General features: G+C 24.2%; 1 protein-coding gene across 6 annotated transcripts in view; it reads right to left on the reverse strand.

The window, feature by feature from the left end:
* LOC129606700 (uncharacterized) overlaps positions 1-16,694 on the reverse strand; it is a 105,681-nt gene that overhangs the window by 36,093 nt on the left and 52,894 nt on the right. For all 6 annotated transcript variants that reach the window (XM_055517171.1, XM_055517169.1, XM_055517173.1 and 3 more), the window contains exons 4-5: positions 14,448-15,289; positions 11,359-11,707 (exon numbers count right to left, since the gene is read on the reverse strand). In XM_055517171.1, coding sequence (XP_055373146.1) covers positions 11,359-11,707; positions 14,448-15,289 — 1,191 coding nt within the window. The remainder of the gene's footprint in view (positions 1-11,358; positions 11,708-14,447; positions 15,290-16,694) is intronic.

Raw genomic sequence — 16,694 nt, forward strand, 5'->3', positions numbered from 1 at the left:
AAGACCTGGAATGAATTTATAGTGTTTCAGATTTTAATATTTAAAATAATTTAATTCATACCCATAAATAAATTACTTTCAGATATATGTACGACAATTAAATTAAGGATGCAATTCTTATTGCTCATAAAATTTTATGATCATTTAGATATTTCTTAATATTTGTGTTATGGTTATTTAAAATGCATTTAAATGTATTTGAGGACTTGTAGAATACTGTTCGTTTATCCCTAACAAAATTTTGATTCCTATTTTTAATTACGAACTAATTATGTTATACATAAAGCTGTAAATGAAATCAACAAAAAATTTTCTAATGTTGATATCTATGTTATCTAATCTGAAACACTCTGTAAATTTCTAATCGATTCTTTGTTGAAAGCAGAAAAAATATTTTATTTTTTTCTTCCTGTTAACATACATATTTTATATACATATACAATATAAAATAAATACATGTGACTATATAAAATTACAACTTAATTATAAAAGCTATTAAGTGACATCATCATTTTGTGTAGTACCTACATACAAAATATCCTTGTTATTGAAGAGTTTATATAAAAAAATAAACTAAAGAATTTTTATTAGAAGAAAAAAAAAATTAAGAAGAAAAATAAAAAAACGAGATGAAGTGATGAAAACAAAAAAAAAAACAAAATGCCTCAAAATTTTTTAGCACAGATTTAATGTCAGGCACACACACAAATTAGTACCGTTCACAAAAATGAAATCACAAGAGCGCAAAAAAAAAAATCAGGAAACAAGTGAAATATAAAGAGAAAAGAGCAATCAAAGATTCTTTTTCCATATTTTTTTTTTTTGTTATAAGATAATCGGAAAAGGATCTCATCTTATGGATGTAAGTGAGTTTTATAAAATTGTATACTCGAGGTAAAAAGTATATATGAAAATTATTCCATTCATTTAAATTATAGTACAGAGAGAAAGAGTGAGAGAGTAGCTCACTTATAACGTTTAAGAATTAATGAAGCGTTAACCAAAAATAGAGTGAGGATTTTTTTTTATTTTCTTAGCTTTTCTTAATTTTCTTTTTGTCTTTTGTTTTTTTTTTTTATTCGCCTTTTCATTGGTGATTTTTGAAATGAATATTTTTCGTCCCATTTTCTTTAAATTAAATTTTTTTTTCGCTCTTTTTCTTGTTTTTAATATTTTCTGAATAAAAATTTTTATCATGAAGTCAAATTTAAATGTCCTTGATAAAAATCTAATAAAATAATGGTGACATTTAAAAATAAAAAGAAAAAAATTAAAAAACAAAAAAGAGAAATTTTACTTTTCGCTGACAGTTTTTTTTTTCTCTTACAGTTCTCTCGCTCTTATTCAGTTTTGCATATATAAAAGAGTGAATTGTTAAAGAAAATAATTTATTGAAGTGAACGGAAAAGACAAATTATACATTTGAGTTTAAATGAATGCAGTCAGTGGTAAAAAATTTTTTTTTTTCTAATATTTAAATTAGTTTATTCGATTTTTATGTAACTGTCATCGAAGTGAATAAAATTTTTATGACATAAAAGAAAAATTGCATAACAGTTAGGCGAAGAGAAAAAGAAAAATTAGTTTTTTTACATTCAGAAAATCCAATTAAAGGCTTTACAGTCTTCTTTATTTAAAATAGAAAAAATTCAATAGAAAATTTGTAATGGGAAACGGAAAATCAAACAATTTTAAAAATCAATAATAAAGTTTAAAAACAAAAGGTTACAAAAATACATGTAAAATATCATAAGATACATTACAGCTATATTGCCAAGTTCAATCACATGTCGGTGTTGTTATGTCTAAGATAAGAGTGTAATATTAAATTCAATCAGAATGTAAAACTACTTTAAATATTTTTTAAAGTTCAATCTTCATTATAAAAATATTTCCCATGTAAAATGGATCAGGATGAAAGTTTTCTTAATTATTTTCACAAAATCCTATTTTTGTAAAATTAAAAATTTATAAAAATGTTAACACGTTTCAATTTACACTGAAAAATAAAGTAAAAATGAGACAAATTTTATTATATTGCATATTTTATTTCAATTTATTCGATATTTTTCAAAATTTTGCTAATAATAGTTTTCTTAAAAGACAAAAAAAAGAAGAGAAATATGAAAAAAATTAAATTTTTTTTCTATAGCAACATTTTTAACTTTAATTAATATCAATTTTCACTTGCAATATCAATTTCAATTCCGATATAGTATGTAAACATTTAAAAATGTAACAGGAGTTAAAAATATTTATAGAATCATTTAATATTATAAAGGTAATGGCACATTTTCAGCTCTCAATTATAGCCGATATATTTTTAATTTTCCAGAAACTAAATATTAAATTCTAAAAATTCATGGTAATTGAGAATGACACATCATAGCACGTAAAAAATAAAATTATTTCTAGGCAAATCAAATGACTTCCAAATTTTCAAACAGCTCACTAATATACAGCGATCTCACGCTTGTTAAACATAATTTTTGGAATCGAAAAATTTTTAAGTTGAGTGAAATTATATTATAGAAAGTTACACCAAAACTAGTGAATTTGTATATTGATAGAGAGAAGTTTAAATGTACCAAAAATTAGATTATTGCATATTAAATGATTTTTATTATCAAATTAAAAAAAAAACATAAAATATATAAATCAAAAAGTATGCACCAAGAAAAGAAAGCTGAACCGCTCAATAAATATAAGTTTCTCAGCCAATTAATCAAATTAAATACAAATTAAAAATTACAACATATGTATGCAAACGTATATGTCAAATAGTATTGACTTATAGGGACAGTATTGCTGTCGGTCAAATAAAATATGTAGTTACAATAATGACAGTAGAACACATAAGTTCGTTTTCATAAAGGTAGTGGAAATAAACATTACATTGAGTGAGGTTTTTACATAAAGCTAGTGAGAGTTTTTTTTGTGAAAATGAAAATTGCGTTAAACGAGGTAAAAATTAGGTTGAAATCGAAATTATGTTGCCAGAGATTACGTTATAAGAGGAATAATTTTTTGTTTTATTATTTACTCCCAAATGTATGCAAAATTATATGATATTAAATGATGAAATATTTAAGAGAATAATATATGCTTGCTATCTTATAATTTTTCTACGTGTTTGATAAATTAAATTTTGTTCGATTATATGAAACAAAATAAAATTCGATTTTAAGAAAATTAATTATATTTGTTCTATATTAAGAAATATTTTATGAAATATTCACTTTTGTATTAAAATGAGATTAAGAGATTTATTCAAATTAAATTTTTGAGAGTAATTTTAAATTTTAAAGAGAAAGTGATCAACAGTTAATAATATTTCTATCCGTAATTATTTCAAAAATATTTGTATTGAAGCAATTAAATTGAACACTTCTACGAAAATAAACTAGATTAAATTTGAGATTGTTAAATTTTAAAAATCAAAGATTTTAAACTAACTAAAAGAAAGCATAAAAATTATTAAAGCAATTCACTTTAATCCTTTCCATCTAAAGTTTTTTTTACATTTATTATTTAAAAATTTCATCAATTTATTTCTCTTTCAACATAAAACACAAAAAAAAACTTAAGTATATTTAAAAAACAAAAATTTAAAAAATTTTATTCGTGTAAATTTTTAAAATTTTTTAATTGCAACTTTTCCTTTTTAAACTAACAAAACTTTTTACATAAATTATTAATAAATTTTTACATACTGTTTAACACTTAACATAATTATATATATATTTCGTATGTAAACACCGACATGATTACTGTAAGGTGTTATTAAAAATAAAAAATAAAACTTTTTTTTTTTCAAAAACACCAATTAAGGTGTGATTACAAATCAGAATTTTATTACTCTTTAAGGTTAAGCAATTTCTCTTTCAAGGGGAACAAACTATAAAATACTCCATACACTTTTAATATTACGTACCATAACAGTTAAGGTAATTAAACTTACATATATGTACGTTATTATGTATGTGCAAATAATTACTTTATTACTAATAATATGAAAAGAAAAAAAAATAAATTTTTTGTTAAATACAACACCTAACTGAATGCATTGCATACTTTCAGGATTTGCAAAAATTTACAAATTTACAAATTTGAACACATATACGTTTAACGAAAGCAGTTTGTGAATTGTTTTTTGCAGCTCTCCTCCAGAAAATTTTATTTTCCGAATTTCCATTAATTTATTTTGGTTGACGACAATATGAAAATGATGAATTAAAAAATAATTAAGTTTGGTTAATTGAAGCATAAAATTTCAAAGGAAGTCCGTTAATTATATTATTTGTCTAGCTAGATAATCCGGTCACAAATGTCAAATTAGGTCCATATGAGTCTCCGAGCCATAATTTTGTCAAGATTAACTTTATTAATTCGTTCTTTTAATAATTTAAACTGAAATATATATTTTTAATGAAATTTGTTTATAATTTCTTAAAATAATCAAAAATGTAAAATTAATTTACAATAAAGATCAAGTTTTTATAAACCCCTATTGACGGACACTGTAAAGTGTAACGGTACAATGATTGTTGTTTTCCACTTTCCCGACACAACGCAAAATCTTTTGATGGAAAAATCAACAAGTCGAATTTGATGTGATTCTAATACCTTCCTTATAATATCTAGTACCTTATTCTTACTAAGCATTACAATATTGGTTGTATTTTTCCTTTGTGTGCACACAGTTAAATTTTACGAGTACACTATTTTATTTCTTATTGCATTATTTTTCTCTATTGTTGTTGTTGGTATTGTTGTTTTTGTTCTTATTGTTAAATAAATCTCTAAATCTATGTAAAAAGTTTTACTGAAACTGAAAAAAAAAATAGAGTATACAGGTACATTACATACTTTTTTCTACCTACATGCATTTTTATAAAATACTTATACAAACTTGAAAAACTTTTCAATTTTAAAAGTAAACGAAACTCTTTAATAAAAATAATATAGAAAAATAAAATTATCCATGATAACTGCAGGCTATAAAATAAAATATATTTGTGTTTGTAATAAAATTAAACGCTTATATGAAATTTTTGAAGTTAATGACTTTTATATAACCTTCAAACTATTATGTGTAGAATACCAAATTATTGCTTACTATTAATTGTTATAAAAATATTGCAATATTGTCTGGGTTTAATTCAAGAGAAAAGAAAAGTAGAAAAATACTTTTCTGTATACAAAAGTTTCATTATTTAATAGTAGAAACTGTTGACTAATGTTAATTACTGTCTTAATATAAATTTCACTTTGAATTAAAATAATCGGAGATAATAAAGGAATCTATTAAAAAAAACTTTCTCTGTACTCTTAAAAAGAGATCTTTATGCCATTTCAGTATGATTAATTTTAATTGTGACAATTTATTTCGGTTTGTACAATTACAGTGCTACATTAAAACAAAAATTTCTGCAACTCATAAATTTTTTTTACTATTACATTTAATAAATTTCATTTTTGCGTAATTTGATAATCTTCTTTTCAAATCTGGCATTATGAACGAAACATAATTACATGATTAAAGCGCCATATACAATCAGTTTTAAAAATCTGTTTTAATAGTTTAAACTTATTAGTTGAGGTTTATTTATTGGCAACTACAAAACCTTAATTTTACCGCAGTTGAATTGAACAATTAATTAAAAATTGTGTGAACATTATTGTTGAAAAGTGGTTGATATAAGAGAAAATAACTTTCTCACTGTAAAGCTTATTGTTTCGAAAATATTTTATTAAACCAATTAAGTAACACTTATTATTATAGGAAAAATTAGACATATATAGTATTAATAACATTCTCTTGTAATATTTTATAATGAGTCTGTAATACTAGTTTTACGTTGCTGTCTAAAAAATAAATAAACTATAGAGAGAATTTATATTTAAGAGTCGGTGTGACCTCTGATCTTATATTTAAATATCCCACTCGTACGCGAATTAGTGACTTCATTGTATGCACTATGAAAGCAATAAAATATGTAAGAGAGTGACATGAAATTGATAATTCAATGATACTTTGTTTTAACTATTATTTTACTTGTATATCACATCAAAATAATCGACTATTTAATCATATTTTATAAAATTCTTATAAAATTTTCACTTTCATAATTAAAATCTTAGCAAAATTACTTCTTGCGGCGTAAAACTAAAAAAAAAAACAGAAAAGTTTTTAATTATGCCTTTTTTTTATAAATCCTTTATTTTCCTTTGTATGATCAGAGTTTAATGACTTAATGAAAGGCACAAAGCATTAAAAAGCAAACACAGACAAAAAATTGCTTTAATATCCTTTACACTTAAAGTTATCCCAATTTTATGGGCAAATTTTAACTAATTTAAAATTTCAATTTAAAAAAGTTCCCAATTCATATTAGGACTATATGTAAAAATTTCTTACATATTTAAAATAATGAAATTGCATATATGTTTATATAATTTTAGTTAAGTAATTGATAACTTACTAATTACAACAAGCGATTTCCGTCCGAATTGTAAACTTTACATTATAAAAAATCATAGCACATAGCAAATAAATTTATACAATTTACGATTTCAGTCTTGGCCTTAATTTTCTTTGTTATTAACACAGTCGCATAGCATAAAAATATCATGGAAAAAAACTGAATTTTTCAAATTTGGGCCGTCTAAAATATAGTAATATGAGAAATATTTTCAAATCCTGCGAAATTTCATAGATTCCTTAACAATATTAATGAAATGCTCTTAAGCTTCAGCAAATTTTCGACTAAACTTTTGAAAAGCACCCAAATTTTATGAAAAATAACTAATAATTTTTTACTTGAAACTGTGAATTCTTAGCATAAACTCCATTTTCAAAAACGAATTCATTCTTATTAAAATTTCATATATTAAATGCCATTAACCCTAGTTTAAAAGAAAAAAAACAACCACATCAAATATTAGAAAAAAAATAACAAAATTATAAAATTATGGCTAGATTCTTCTAGAACAAAAAAAAAGGATCAAATAAAGGAAAATTTGAATGAAAAGCCACACTTATAAGTTTAGACAACGAGAGTAAAAAACAGAAAAAAAATATTAAAATTTAATGAAAATTTCTTTCATAATTGAGATTTAAGGGTCCATCAAAAAAACAACCAGAAAAGCAACAAACAAAAACAAAAAAAAACCTTTTCTGTTACGACATTTTCGTTCTTTTTCTTGTTCTTTGTTTTCTTTTCGCATGTAATTGAAATTTCTTTTGGTTTTTTTACAGAAAACAAAAAAAAACTTTATTTTGTCCAAGTATTGTTTTTATACTTTAAAAACGTGGTAAAAATTAAACAAACACAAAATAATCACATAAATGAACATTAAAATTCTTTTAAAGAAAAACAAAAAACAAAAAGGACTCGCTTTCAACTTTATGAAGTGAATAAATCTCACAATCTCGCAGTTTTGTTTAAATTTTTTTTTTTTGAAATGAAATTTTTGTTCCTCTCTTTTTGTTTTTTAATTTGTTTTTTGTTTTACTGTAATCATTTAATTAGCAGTCGCCTTTTTTAATTTGATAAGGATGATTAATTTGTTGTCCTTGAAAGAAATCAAAAGGAAAAATGAAATTATTATTTTTTTTTTTTGTTTTGGTTTTCTTCTGTTGTTGTGTTTTTAATTCAAAATTTCTTTTAGTTAGATTGTGATAATGCGTTAAAAAAAAATTATAAAAATCATTTCCGAGAAATTACAAAATATTTTATGTTGCGGCATGATATTGTTTTTTTTTTTATTGTGTGTGTTTCTTTTGTTGGTTTGATTTCATTTTCATCACAAATACTTTAATAATAATTACATTATCTCTTTTATAAAGCGCAATAAATAAATATATTATTTTTGTAATGCATTATAAAGTAGAAATTCCATTTAACAATTTTTATTCATATATAAAATTGAGAAATATATAAGTGAAGAGCCAAAATTAATTCTCATATTTTAATTTATTTAAAAAAAATATTCTCTCTTTTATAATTAGTTCTAGTTTTATTACGCTCCTTACATTCTAAATAAGGTTAAAAACAATTTGCATCAAGTTATCTCTTTAAAATCTCTTTAATGTCCTCATATCCGTATCTCTTGAAATTACAACATTTATGCCACAAAACAATCAAGAATTGCAAAAATACTATCATCATAATATTTAAATTTAAGAGCAAATGATGAACTTCACAAAAGAGTAGTGCGTGTAATTAAAAAAAGGACAAACATCAATAAATTAAAGAGCTATTTTACCTAACTCTCAAATTCTTCTAATATTCTCATTTTTTTTTCAAGAGAAATTTTACAATGTACATAGGTATTAGTAAAAATTCCTATATGTAATGCGAAAGACATTGACCGTAATTTTCATATGCACCTCTTTTTAAATATACAAAAGGTCAAAAATTAAAAAATTCGACTAAAAAACCTAATTTTGTCTTATACTCGTAATAACACTAAAGATAGTTTTCAATAAATAAAAAAATAAAATTAATAAATTCTTATTGTAAATTTGCGTACATTAGACCCTACAATAGTGTACAAAACTATTAATTTTTTAAATAGAATTTCTTTTTCAATTTAAAAGAAAAATAAAAATTTTAATTAACAAATTTATTTTTTTAAAAATTTTTGATCATTTTCTTCTTTCTTTTTTGCCAAGAAACGCTCGTTTTTTTTTATTTTTGTATAGAATTCTTTTATTATTTTTAATAATTATATTTTTATTTTATGAATTTTATGCCTAAATTACAACTTTAAATTAAAAATCATTCGCTGTTATTTTTAATTTCACTATAAAACAATAATAATAATAAAAACAATTGTTACAGACCGCATTTCATACAATAAGGGAGACTATATGATGACGTCAAATTTCGTATTTCGGGTTTTCAATGTGAACGCACTGCTGTATAGTAGAGAAGCATAAATAAACTATTTTTAGAGAGATGTCGGTCTGTTGGTTTCTCAGCCTCTACGAACATATTTTAATAAAATATTATATATTATATGAGTTTATTTCGGCTATGTCACGGATTGATCAGCTTTTGGGATACATCAGGAACTGGATCCTCTTGCGGGCCCAATTTACATTTTTGCGCATACAATCAACCAATAATAAAAAGTAATAATCAACCAATTTCCATGAAATAATTAAATAAATAATATTTAATAATAGGAACATATAAATTTTTTGAAGAGATCAGGGCTCAGAAACCAAACTGGGGGCAGATTTCATATTTTTTATCAGATCTACGGAACTAACTGATGGAATTTTTTAAAATTTAATATTTGAGTCCTGGTTGTTACCGAAACTAATTGGCATATATTTCAAGGAATTCGAATGGCATAAAACGAGACTCTACTTAGAGTCAAATTTACATTTTTAAGAGGAATGTTAACTAAAAGCTTACTAGTGTCATTGAAATTGTAAAAAATTGTTTAAAACGCATTTTCATAATCTTCTGTAATATTTTCACTAAACTAGACACAATATATTGCGATAGCTTATATGCTGAACACATCGCATTTTTTTAGTTTGTTATCATTAAAAATGGCCGTCATTCATTTATTAATCAAACAAAGTATGATACGTAAATTGTATGAAACTTGTATATTTGATGTGTTGATTTGTTTTTGTTCTTTTATCATTCAATGGAATATGTACATATATATTTGTATGTATATATGAAGGGAAGTATATATATTTTAGATTTGTACCTATATACATTTTGCATATAAAAATAAAACTGAAAATTATTTGTTGTCCCTTTCTAATTATATTATAAAGATTAAACTATACAGTTCGTTTATTTCTATTCTTAAAGTATAATTTGATGGAGGTCCTTCTTTTTTCTGTCCTTATATACCGTACATATAAAAATTAATGTAGAAAATTTAGTGATTAGAAGGGAACTTTCATGTTTATTTTTATATTTTTAGCACAGAAATACCAAAGAAAAACATGTAGAAAAATAAAAACTAATGGAAAAAGAAAAATGTTTTTGTCTCAAAAATTATAATTAGTTTATCTTATTATATTTAAATACCAGGATTACATTACAAAATTTAAATTAATTACTCTTATTGTATTATTATACTTGTATATATGAAAATTTTTTTTTATTTCTTCTTCTTTGAATATATTTCTTTTATACTAGTTTTACTAATAAATTATAAATGTTAACTAAAAAGAATGGGGACCAGAATACAAATTACAAGAACCTCTAAAAATCTTATTAAAAATTTACAATGAATGTATATATATTTGTATGTAGGAATGTTGTTAACGTAAAATTGTATTTAACAATTCTAAACTAAATAAATTATGCCTAATGAAATTTTGGGGTTCAAAAAAGAAAATATTGGAGAGTACTTTAGGAATTTGGAAATTTATTTTACTTTCATGCATTTGTGTATAACAAGCACACATAAATAATTTATTTAAGTTAATTTTTGTTCAAAACATTAAATATTTGATTGATGAACTGAAATAAAGACTAAAAATACTAAATTGATAAATAGCTTTTGTATACCCACACAAGTTTTATATTTTTTTGATTTGTGTTAGTCTGCTATGAGAAAATGCGTAATTTTATATTTAAGGTAATTAAATTTTAGGTTAATATTTTACAAATTTTGTTATTATTATTTGAATATTTATTAAACATGTACAATATAATATGATATTATTGCTTTCATAATTAATTTATATATAGTTGTAGTATGTATAGAACTATAATTGTACTACCATGAAATATAAACACGAATTTCGATGCGGTTAGAAAGTAATTTTTTGCAAAACTAGAAAAATATTTTTACAATCCGTAATTCCAGTAATTAAATACAATAATAAAAATTAGAATTATTGACGATGCAGCTTTATATAAGTAGTAGTGGAGTAGTGAATATAGAGGCAAATGGACGATGAGATTAATATTGGCGTGAAATCAGCTTATAATAAGCAATATAATTCTTGTGGGATAGTAAATACCAATTCGTGCCTACCTATAGACAAAATAAGGAAAGTGAGGAACTTTAAACGTAGGCGCATCGAGGGATATCGTGTTTCATAATTTTTCGAGTGCAAAATATAGATGAAGCAAAACGAAAAAAAAAATAGCAGCAGCCGAAAAATTAATCATAGTGGACATGTGAAATAGCAGATGATAGTTAAGAACAGAATCGCCCAGATTTCAAAGAGGTAATCTAGTAAGTTACTTAACGCTAAGAGACATTATTTCATTAGATTCCAGAAACTAAATCTTAAGTTCTTTAGAGAAATTCATATACAAATTTTTAATGCTTCTAAAATATAACAAAAGTAAGAAAAACACTTACCAGGCAATTCAAGAAAATTTGATGTCCTTCTTTGACGTCCCCTTGTTGATGATTGAAATGTTAATGGACCAACATCTTCATTCGAGAATATTGATGCATTTGAACAAGCACTTTTAATTGATTCCCTTGAACTGCGACGACTTGCTAAATATGCAAGACCACCTTTTGAGCTACCACGTCTTCGTATCTGTTTTGTTGATGAAGACATGGATTTATTATAGCCACCGATATTAATACCATTACAACAATCATCCATATTTGTTAAATCACTTGTTGATTTACGATAACGTAATGACACAACACTGTCAGAGCATGTACGGTCTAATGTTGAATGTGAACTATGTAAAACCTATATATAAAAAAATATAAAAATTATTTATTTGTTAATACATATATGTTTGTACTATATCGTATAATTATGTATGAATAGGAGAAGAAAATATTATAAAATAAGTGGTTTTTTATGTTATTTTAAAAAATATCTTTTTTTTTATTTTCTTTATTTTTTTGTCTTTGTTAGTCAAGGATTGTTGTACATATATGTATGTAAGTAAATATATATTTAAAATGTAAAAATGAATTATTTTGAAGGATGTTATTTTGTTGATAAAGGATATTTTATATATAGTATAATTTAGAATTTTTTGAGTAGATAAAGTTCCAAGGTTTTAACTTTTTTTTTGTATATTTAAATTTATTTATGTTTTCATAAAAAAAGAATTTATGATTTCTTAGAAAAATATTTGTTAACTTAAGAATTTAATAAATTAATAATTTATGTATGTTACATGCATACATACATATGTATTAGTATGTTGAAAAATATTTCTAAAACAAATATCTCTAAATCGGGTTTTATTCCTTAAATATTAAATATAAACCTACACAAAATGAATTACAAAGAAATTTGTATCAAAAAATTCATGATGTTATATGGTCACTTTGATCCAAAAATATAAAACTATTATTAAAATTGAGCAGTTTTTTTTTGAAGCTGCGTAAACTAAATCACGGCAGCAAATGAAAGCAAAAGTAATTTTAAAAGTAATTAAGAAAATTAAAAACGGTAAACAAAACGAGAAAAAATAGAGTGGAACATGTCAAGTCTGTGATACCAGTATGAACTTGTAATTCTATAGGCAAGCAAATATGACATATCTGACAATGGACTGATTATGACTTTAATTATGCTGATTTTGTTTTACACATGGTTACGAACGAAGTGACAAATTTATAATATTTCTTCCTTCGAAAATTCACGTTTGCACGAAAATAATTTTAGTACTGTAGGTTTATAAACAAATAACTTTTAAAGCAATAAGCTATCTATCCAAAACCACTGCCTCGGTCAAATCTAATTACAATACTGTCATTATGACACATATACGAACGGACGCACATGTCGGACATACCTTATTAGATCAACTCAGAATATGATGTGGATCGAAGACATATATTTAAGTCTATATCTCAGACCATTATTTCTTAGCGTTACAAATTTATAATAAAAAGGGAATAAAAAGGGAATAAAAATTTAGACATTTGTCAGGTCGTTACACTATGTCATATCACCGGCTCAGGTGTGGCATTCTCCTTTATAAATAAAAAGTTTACATGAAACCGCTTACATGATTGTAGTTATCAACATTTTTTATTAATGTAACGCATACCAGTTCCCGTAGATTGTGGTTCGTTGATATAATTCTGTTTCCACGCTATAAGAACTGAAAAATTCATAACCAATAAATTTCAATGGGACATAAAAAGAACAATACTTTATCAACACATTCTAAAAGGTCAAATGTAAAATTGATTCCTAAAATTTTGATTTTATTTTTAAAATTAAGAACAAAAATTCCAATCATTTTTGAAAACCTATTAACCTTGTTTTACACTTTTCGGTTTTTTTTTTTGTATATTTAACACTATTACATTGGTTTGTGTAAAAAAGTAAATTATTCAAATTCCCATTTGACTTTTTAAAAAATTGAAAAAAAATTTTTCTTTGATAAAAAGAAAAAAAAAATTGGAATAAAAAATTTTATAAAGAATTTTATCGATTTATTTGTTGATATTTTTATTTGGCATGGTATACATGCTTTTTGTCTATTTCAAATTCATCTCATTGGAATTGGAAAATGTTGAAGTAGAATTGAAAATCTCTAAAAAAAAAAACAATTGTTTTGTTAATTTTTTTTTTTCTTATTCTTAAATACTCTGTTTTCCAAAAATTACATTATGACCTTTATTGAATGCTTTAGAACTGTTTACAAATTCATTAATTGGGAATTTATCCAGTCACGGAAATATAGTTTTAATTAACAATTTTTAATTTTAAATTTGAAAGTTATTTGAGTATTCAATGGTATGTGTAGATAAATTTTCACTATTTACGATCAATCTAGTGATTTTGTTTATTATTACACAAAAATATGTAGTAGATATTACCTAGTAGAATGTGGCATGTTAAGCTAAAATTATAATCGAAATACAAGCAAGTGATTATAGTAGCGTTGCAACTCCCAAGCAGGTGATTACAATCGCGTTAGATATACCATTATCTAATATTTGTTATTTTTTACTTTAATTGCAGTTTTCCTTATAACTTTAATCAAACAAAAGGTGGTGAGTCATAATTTACTGAATTTAATAAAATTAATCCGTCCTTTTTGGCTACACAGGAGATTTTAAAATCACCGGAGAATCACTATGAGATATTTTTCAGGTATCTACGAGATGTTAATTTTAGATCTTTGAAAGACTGTATTTTAATATTTCATATTTCAATTATGTTTTGATTAATTTATATTTGAAAGTCTCAAACAATTTCAGACTTTATTATACGTTGAATTAGAATAAAAAATGCAAAGTTTAAACTTCTCGTATAAAACTTTAAAATGCCACAAATCTTAAAGTTAAATAAATAAATTTACGAATTAATGAACGTCATAAAACAAACATACTGCATAAAATTGCAATATCACGAGTGCAATTCAAATAAAATAAGCTAACGAAAAAGGGAAAATAAATACTTTTTATAAAATTAAAAAATGCAATCACATTATCATAAAAAAAGAAAAAAAATTCACCTGATATCCTGGATTTGATGTAATATTGATTGCATGTCTACGTCCAACTTTTTCTTTTCTTTTTATACCATTGGAATTTTCATTATTACTGCTACTAGCAAAACTACTTGAATCACCAGTATTAATATTTCTTGATGTACATCCACTATTACTACATGTTTTATTATTACAAACTCCACCATTTGAATTTATTGGACATTTACCATTTCCACCATTGCCAGGTATTTTTACTGTACAACCCATTTGTGATTGTACAGGGCTTTCACAACTTAAACTTGTTGTCATAGTATTAATAGTACCATTAGTTTCACCTGAATCTCCAGACAATTGAGTAGATTCAGTCATGCATGAATCTCTTTTTAAAAATATATTTCTTGTACCTGTAGGGAATTCATCAAGTAAATGTGGTGAATGTTGTTGATGTTCTTGTTGCTGTTGTTGTTGCTGATGTTGATGTGAATGTATATTTGAATGTTGACTATGATGTGAATATCTACTATTGCAACATGTATCATTATTATGTTGCGATTTTTCACAATTTTGATCGCAATTATTACGCGATGTTTTATTAAGAGCAATACCAATTCCCATACCACTATTAATATTATCATCATCACATCCACTTGCAATAATATTTGGATTTGGTAATGGACGTGATTTACATGTTTTAGAATTTCGTCGTGCTGAATGATGTTGATTAATTGTTTGACCTGGTGTATATGGTAATTCACGACCACCTGTTGCTGTTGTCGAATGATGATATATATTACTTGCATTATTACAGTGACGTACAGGTGGTTTTTCTTCAGGTGATAAAGGATCATAATAGTCAAATTTTTTACCTAAAAAATAAAAATTAAAAAAAAATATTATAGCTCGTATGGTGCATATAAGAAATAGAAGGCTTAAATTTTATACATATAACATGTACTGTTAATGATGTGGGAATTACAAAAAAATTGAATTTTTAATAAAAATGGGTAGCATTTAATTTAATAAAAGTAACACAAGTTTTTGAAGAAAATTTTAAAATGCAAGCAAAAATAAAATTTCAGAATCAAGACTTTATAAAATAAAACCAAAAGTCAAAATTCTAATGAACCCAATTAAGATTTCCTAATTTTAAAAAAAGAAAAAAGGTCGTCTAGAAAATTCTGTAGTCAAATAAAGGAATCTTAATTGAATTACAAAATATATTAATTATATGCATAACATTTAAATATATTTAAGAAAAATAAAGTGAAGCATTCCTTATGAAAACTTCTTTCGAGAGTATTTAAAATTCATTCAATTCAAGCAATCGTATCGTACTCTGTCTTCGGATCACACTAAGTCAAATTTGGTTTGGGAATATGTATAAGTGCTGGTCGAATTAGATCAAAATAATAAAAGTCGAACTATGTTAAATTAAGATGCTTGGCTTACATGTTCTGCCGCATATATGCCATTTAAGACGCAAACGTTTTTGTTAAGAAAGAAGCGAAAAATAATTTTATTGATCTTGAATCATATGATGGCAAATAAATAGAGTAGTGGTATTGGGACTTAATATAAGTAGTACTTCTCAATTTGCATTTGTGAACATGGTTTAATATATTCAATTAAAACCAAAATTTTATATGTCACTCATCCCTATCAAAATTTTTATAAAAAAAAAAATATTTGATTCGTAAATCTAAAACATACAATAATCTTACATCATTCACATATGAGTCATTTAAAAATGGAATTATATGAGTGTAAAGAGTACATGTTAACTTGAACAGAATTTATCTCTGTATTTTCTCTGTATTTGTGGTTGAAAAAATTTTCGAGAAAAAAAAAAAATGGAAAACTAATCGGCTTAAGAATCTATTTTCAGTTTTCAGCCCCTTTTTTATGTTATTCTCATATATTATTGTCATAATAAATAAAAGAGCAACAAAACAACAGAAAAAAAAAATGACTTTTTTTTTTTTTGCGTCGTTGTTGCGAAACATAAGAAAGGCGTTTTCTATTCCAAACAACAATTACAACACGAGAAAACTGTAAAGATTCAATGTAATAACGGTTGTTTTTTTGACTGCTTTTATTTCACAAGTTTTTTTCTTTTTGCTTTTGATTAATTGCACCACACGTTTTATACATTTCACATTAAAGAGGGTACTGAAATTCAAATTGCTTTAATAAAGAATTTCCTTAAAGAATTACTAAAAAAAAATTTTTTTTTATAATTTTTAATAAACTATTGTTACCTTTTCGTTATGA

The sequence above is a fragment of the Condylostylus longicornis genome, unplaced genomic scaffold (genome assembly GCF_029603195.1).
Source record: "Condylostylus longicornis isolate FDR11 unplaced genomic scaffold, ASM2960319v2 ptg000020l, whole genome shotgun sequence".
NCBI lineage: Eukaryota > Metazoa > Arthropoda > Insecta > Diptera > Dolichopodidae > Condylostylus > Condylostylus longicornis.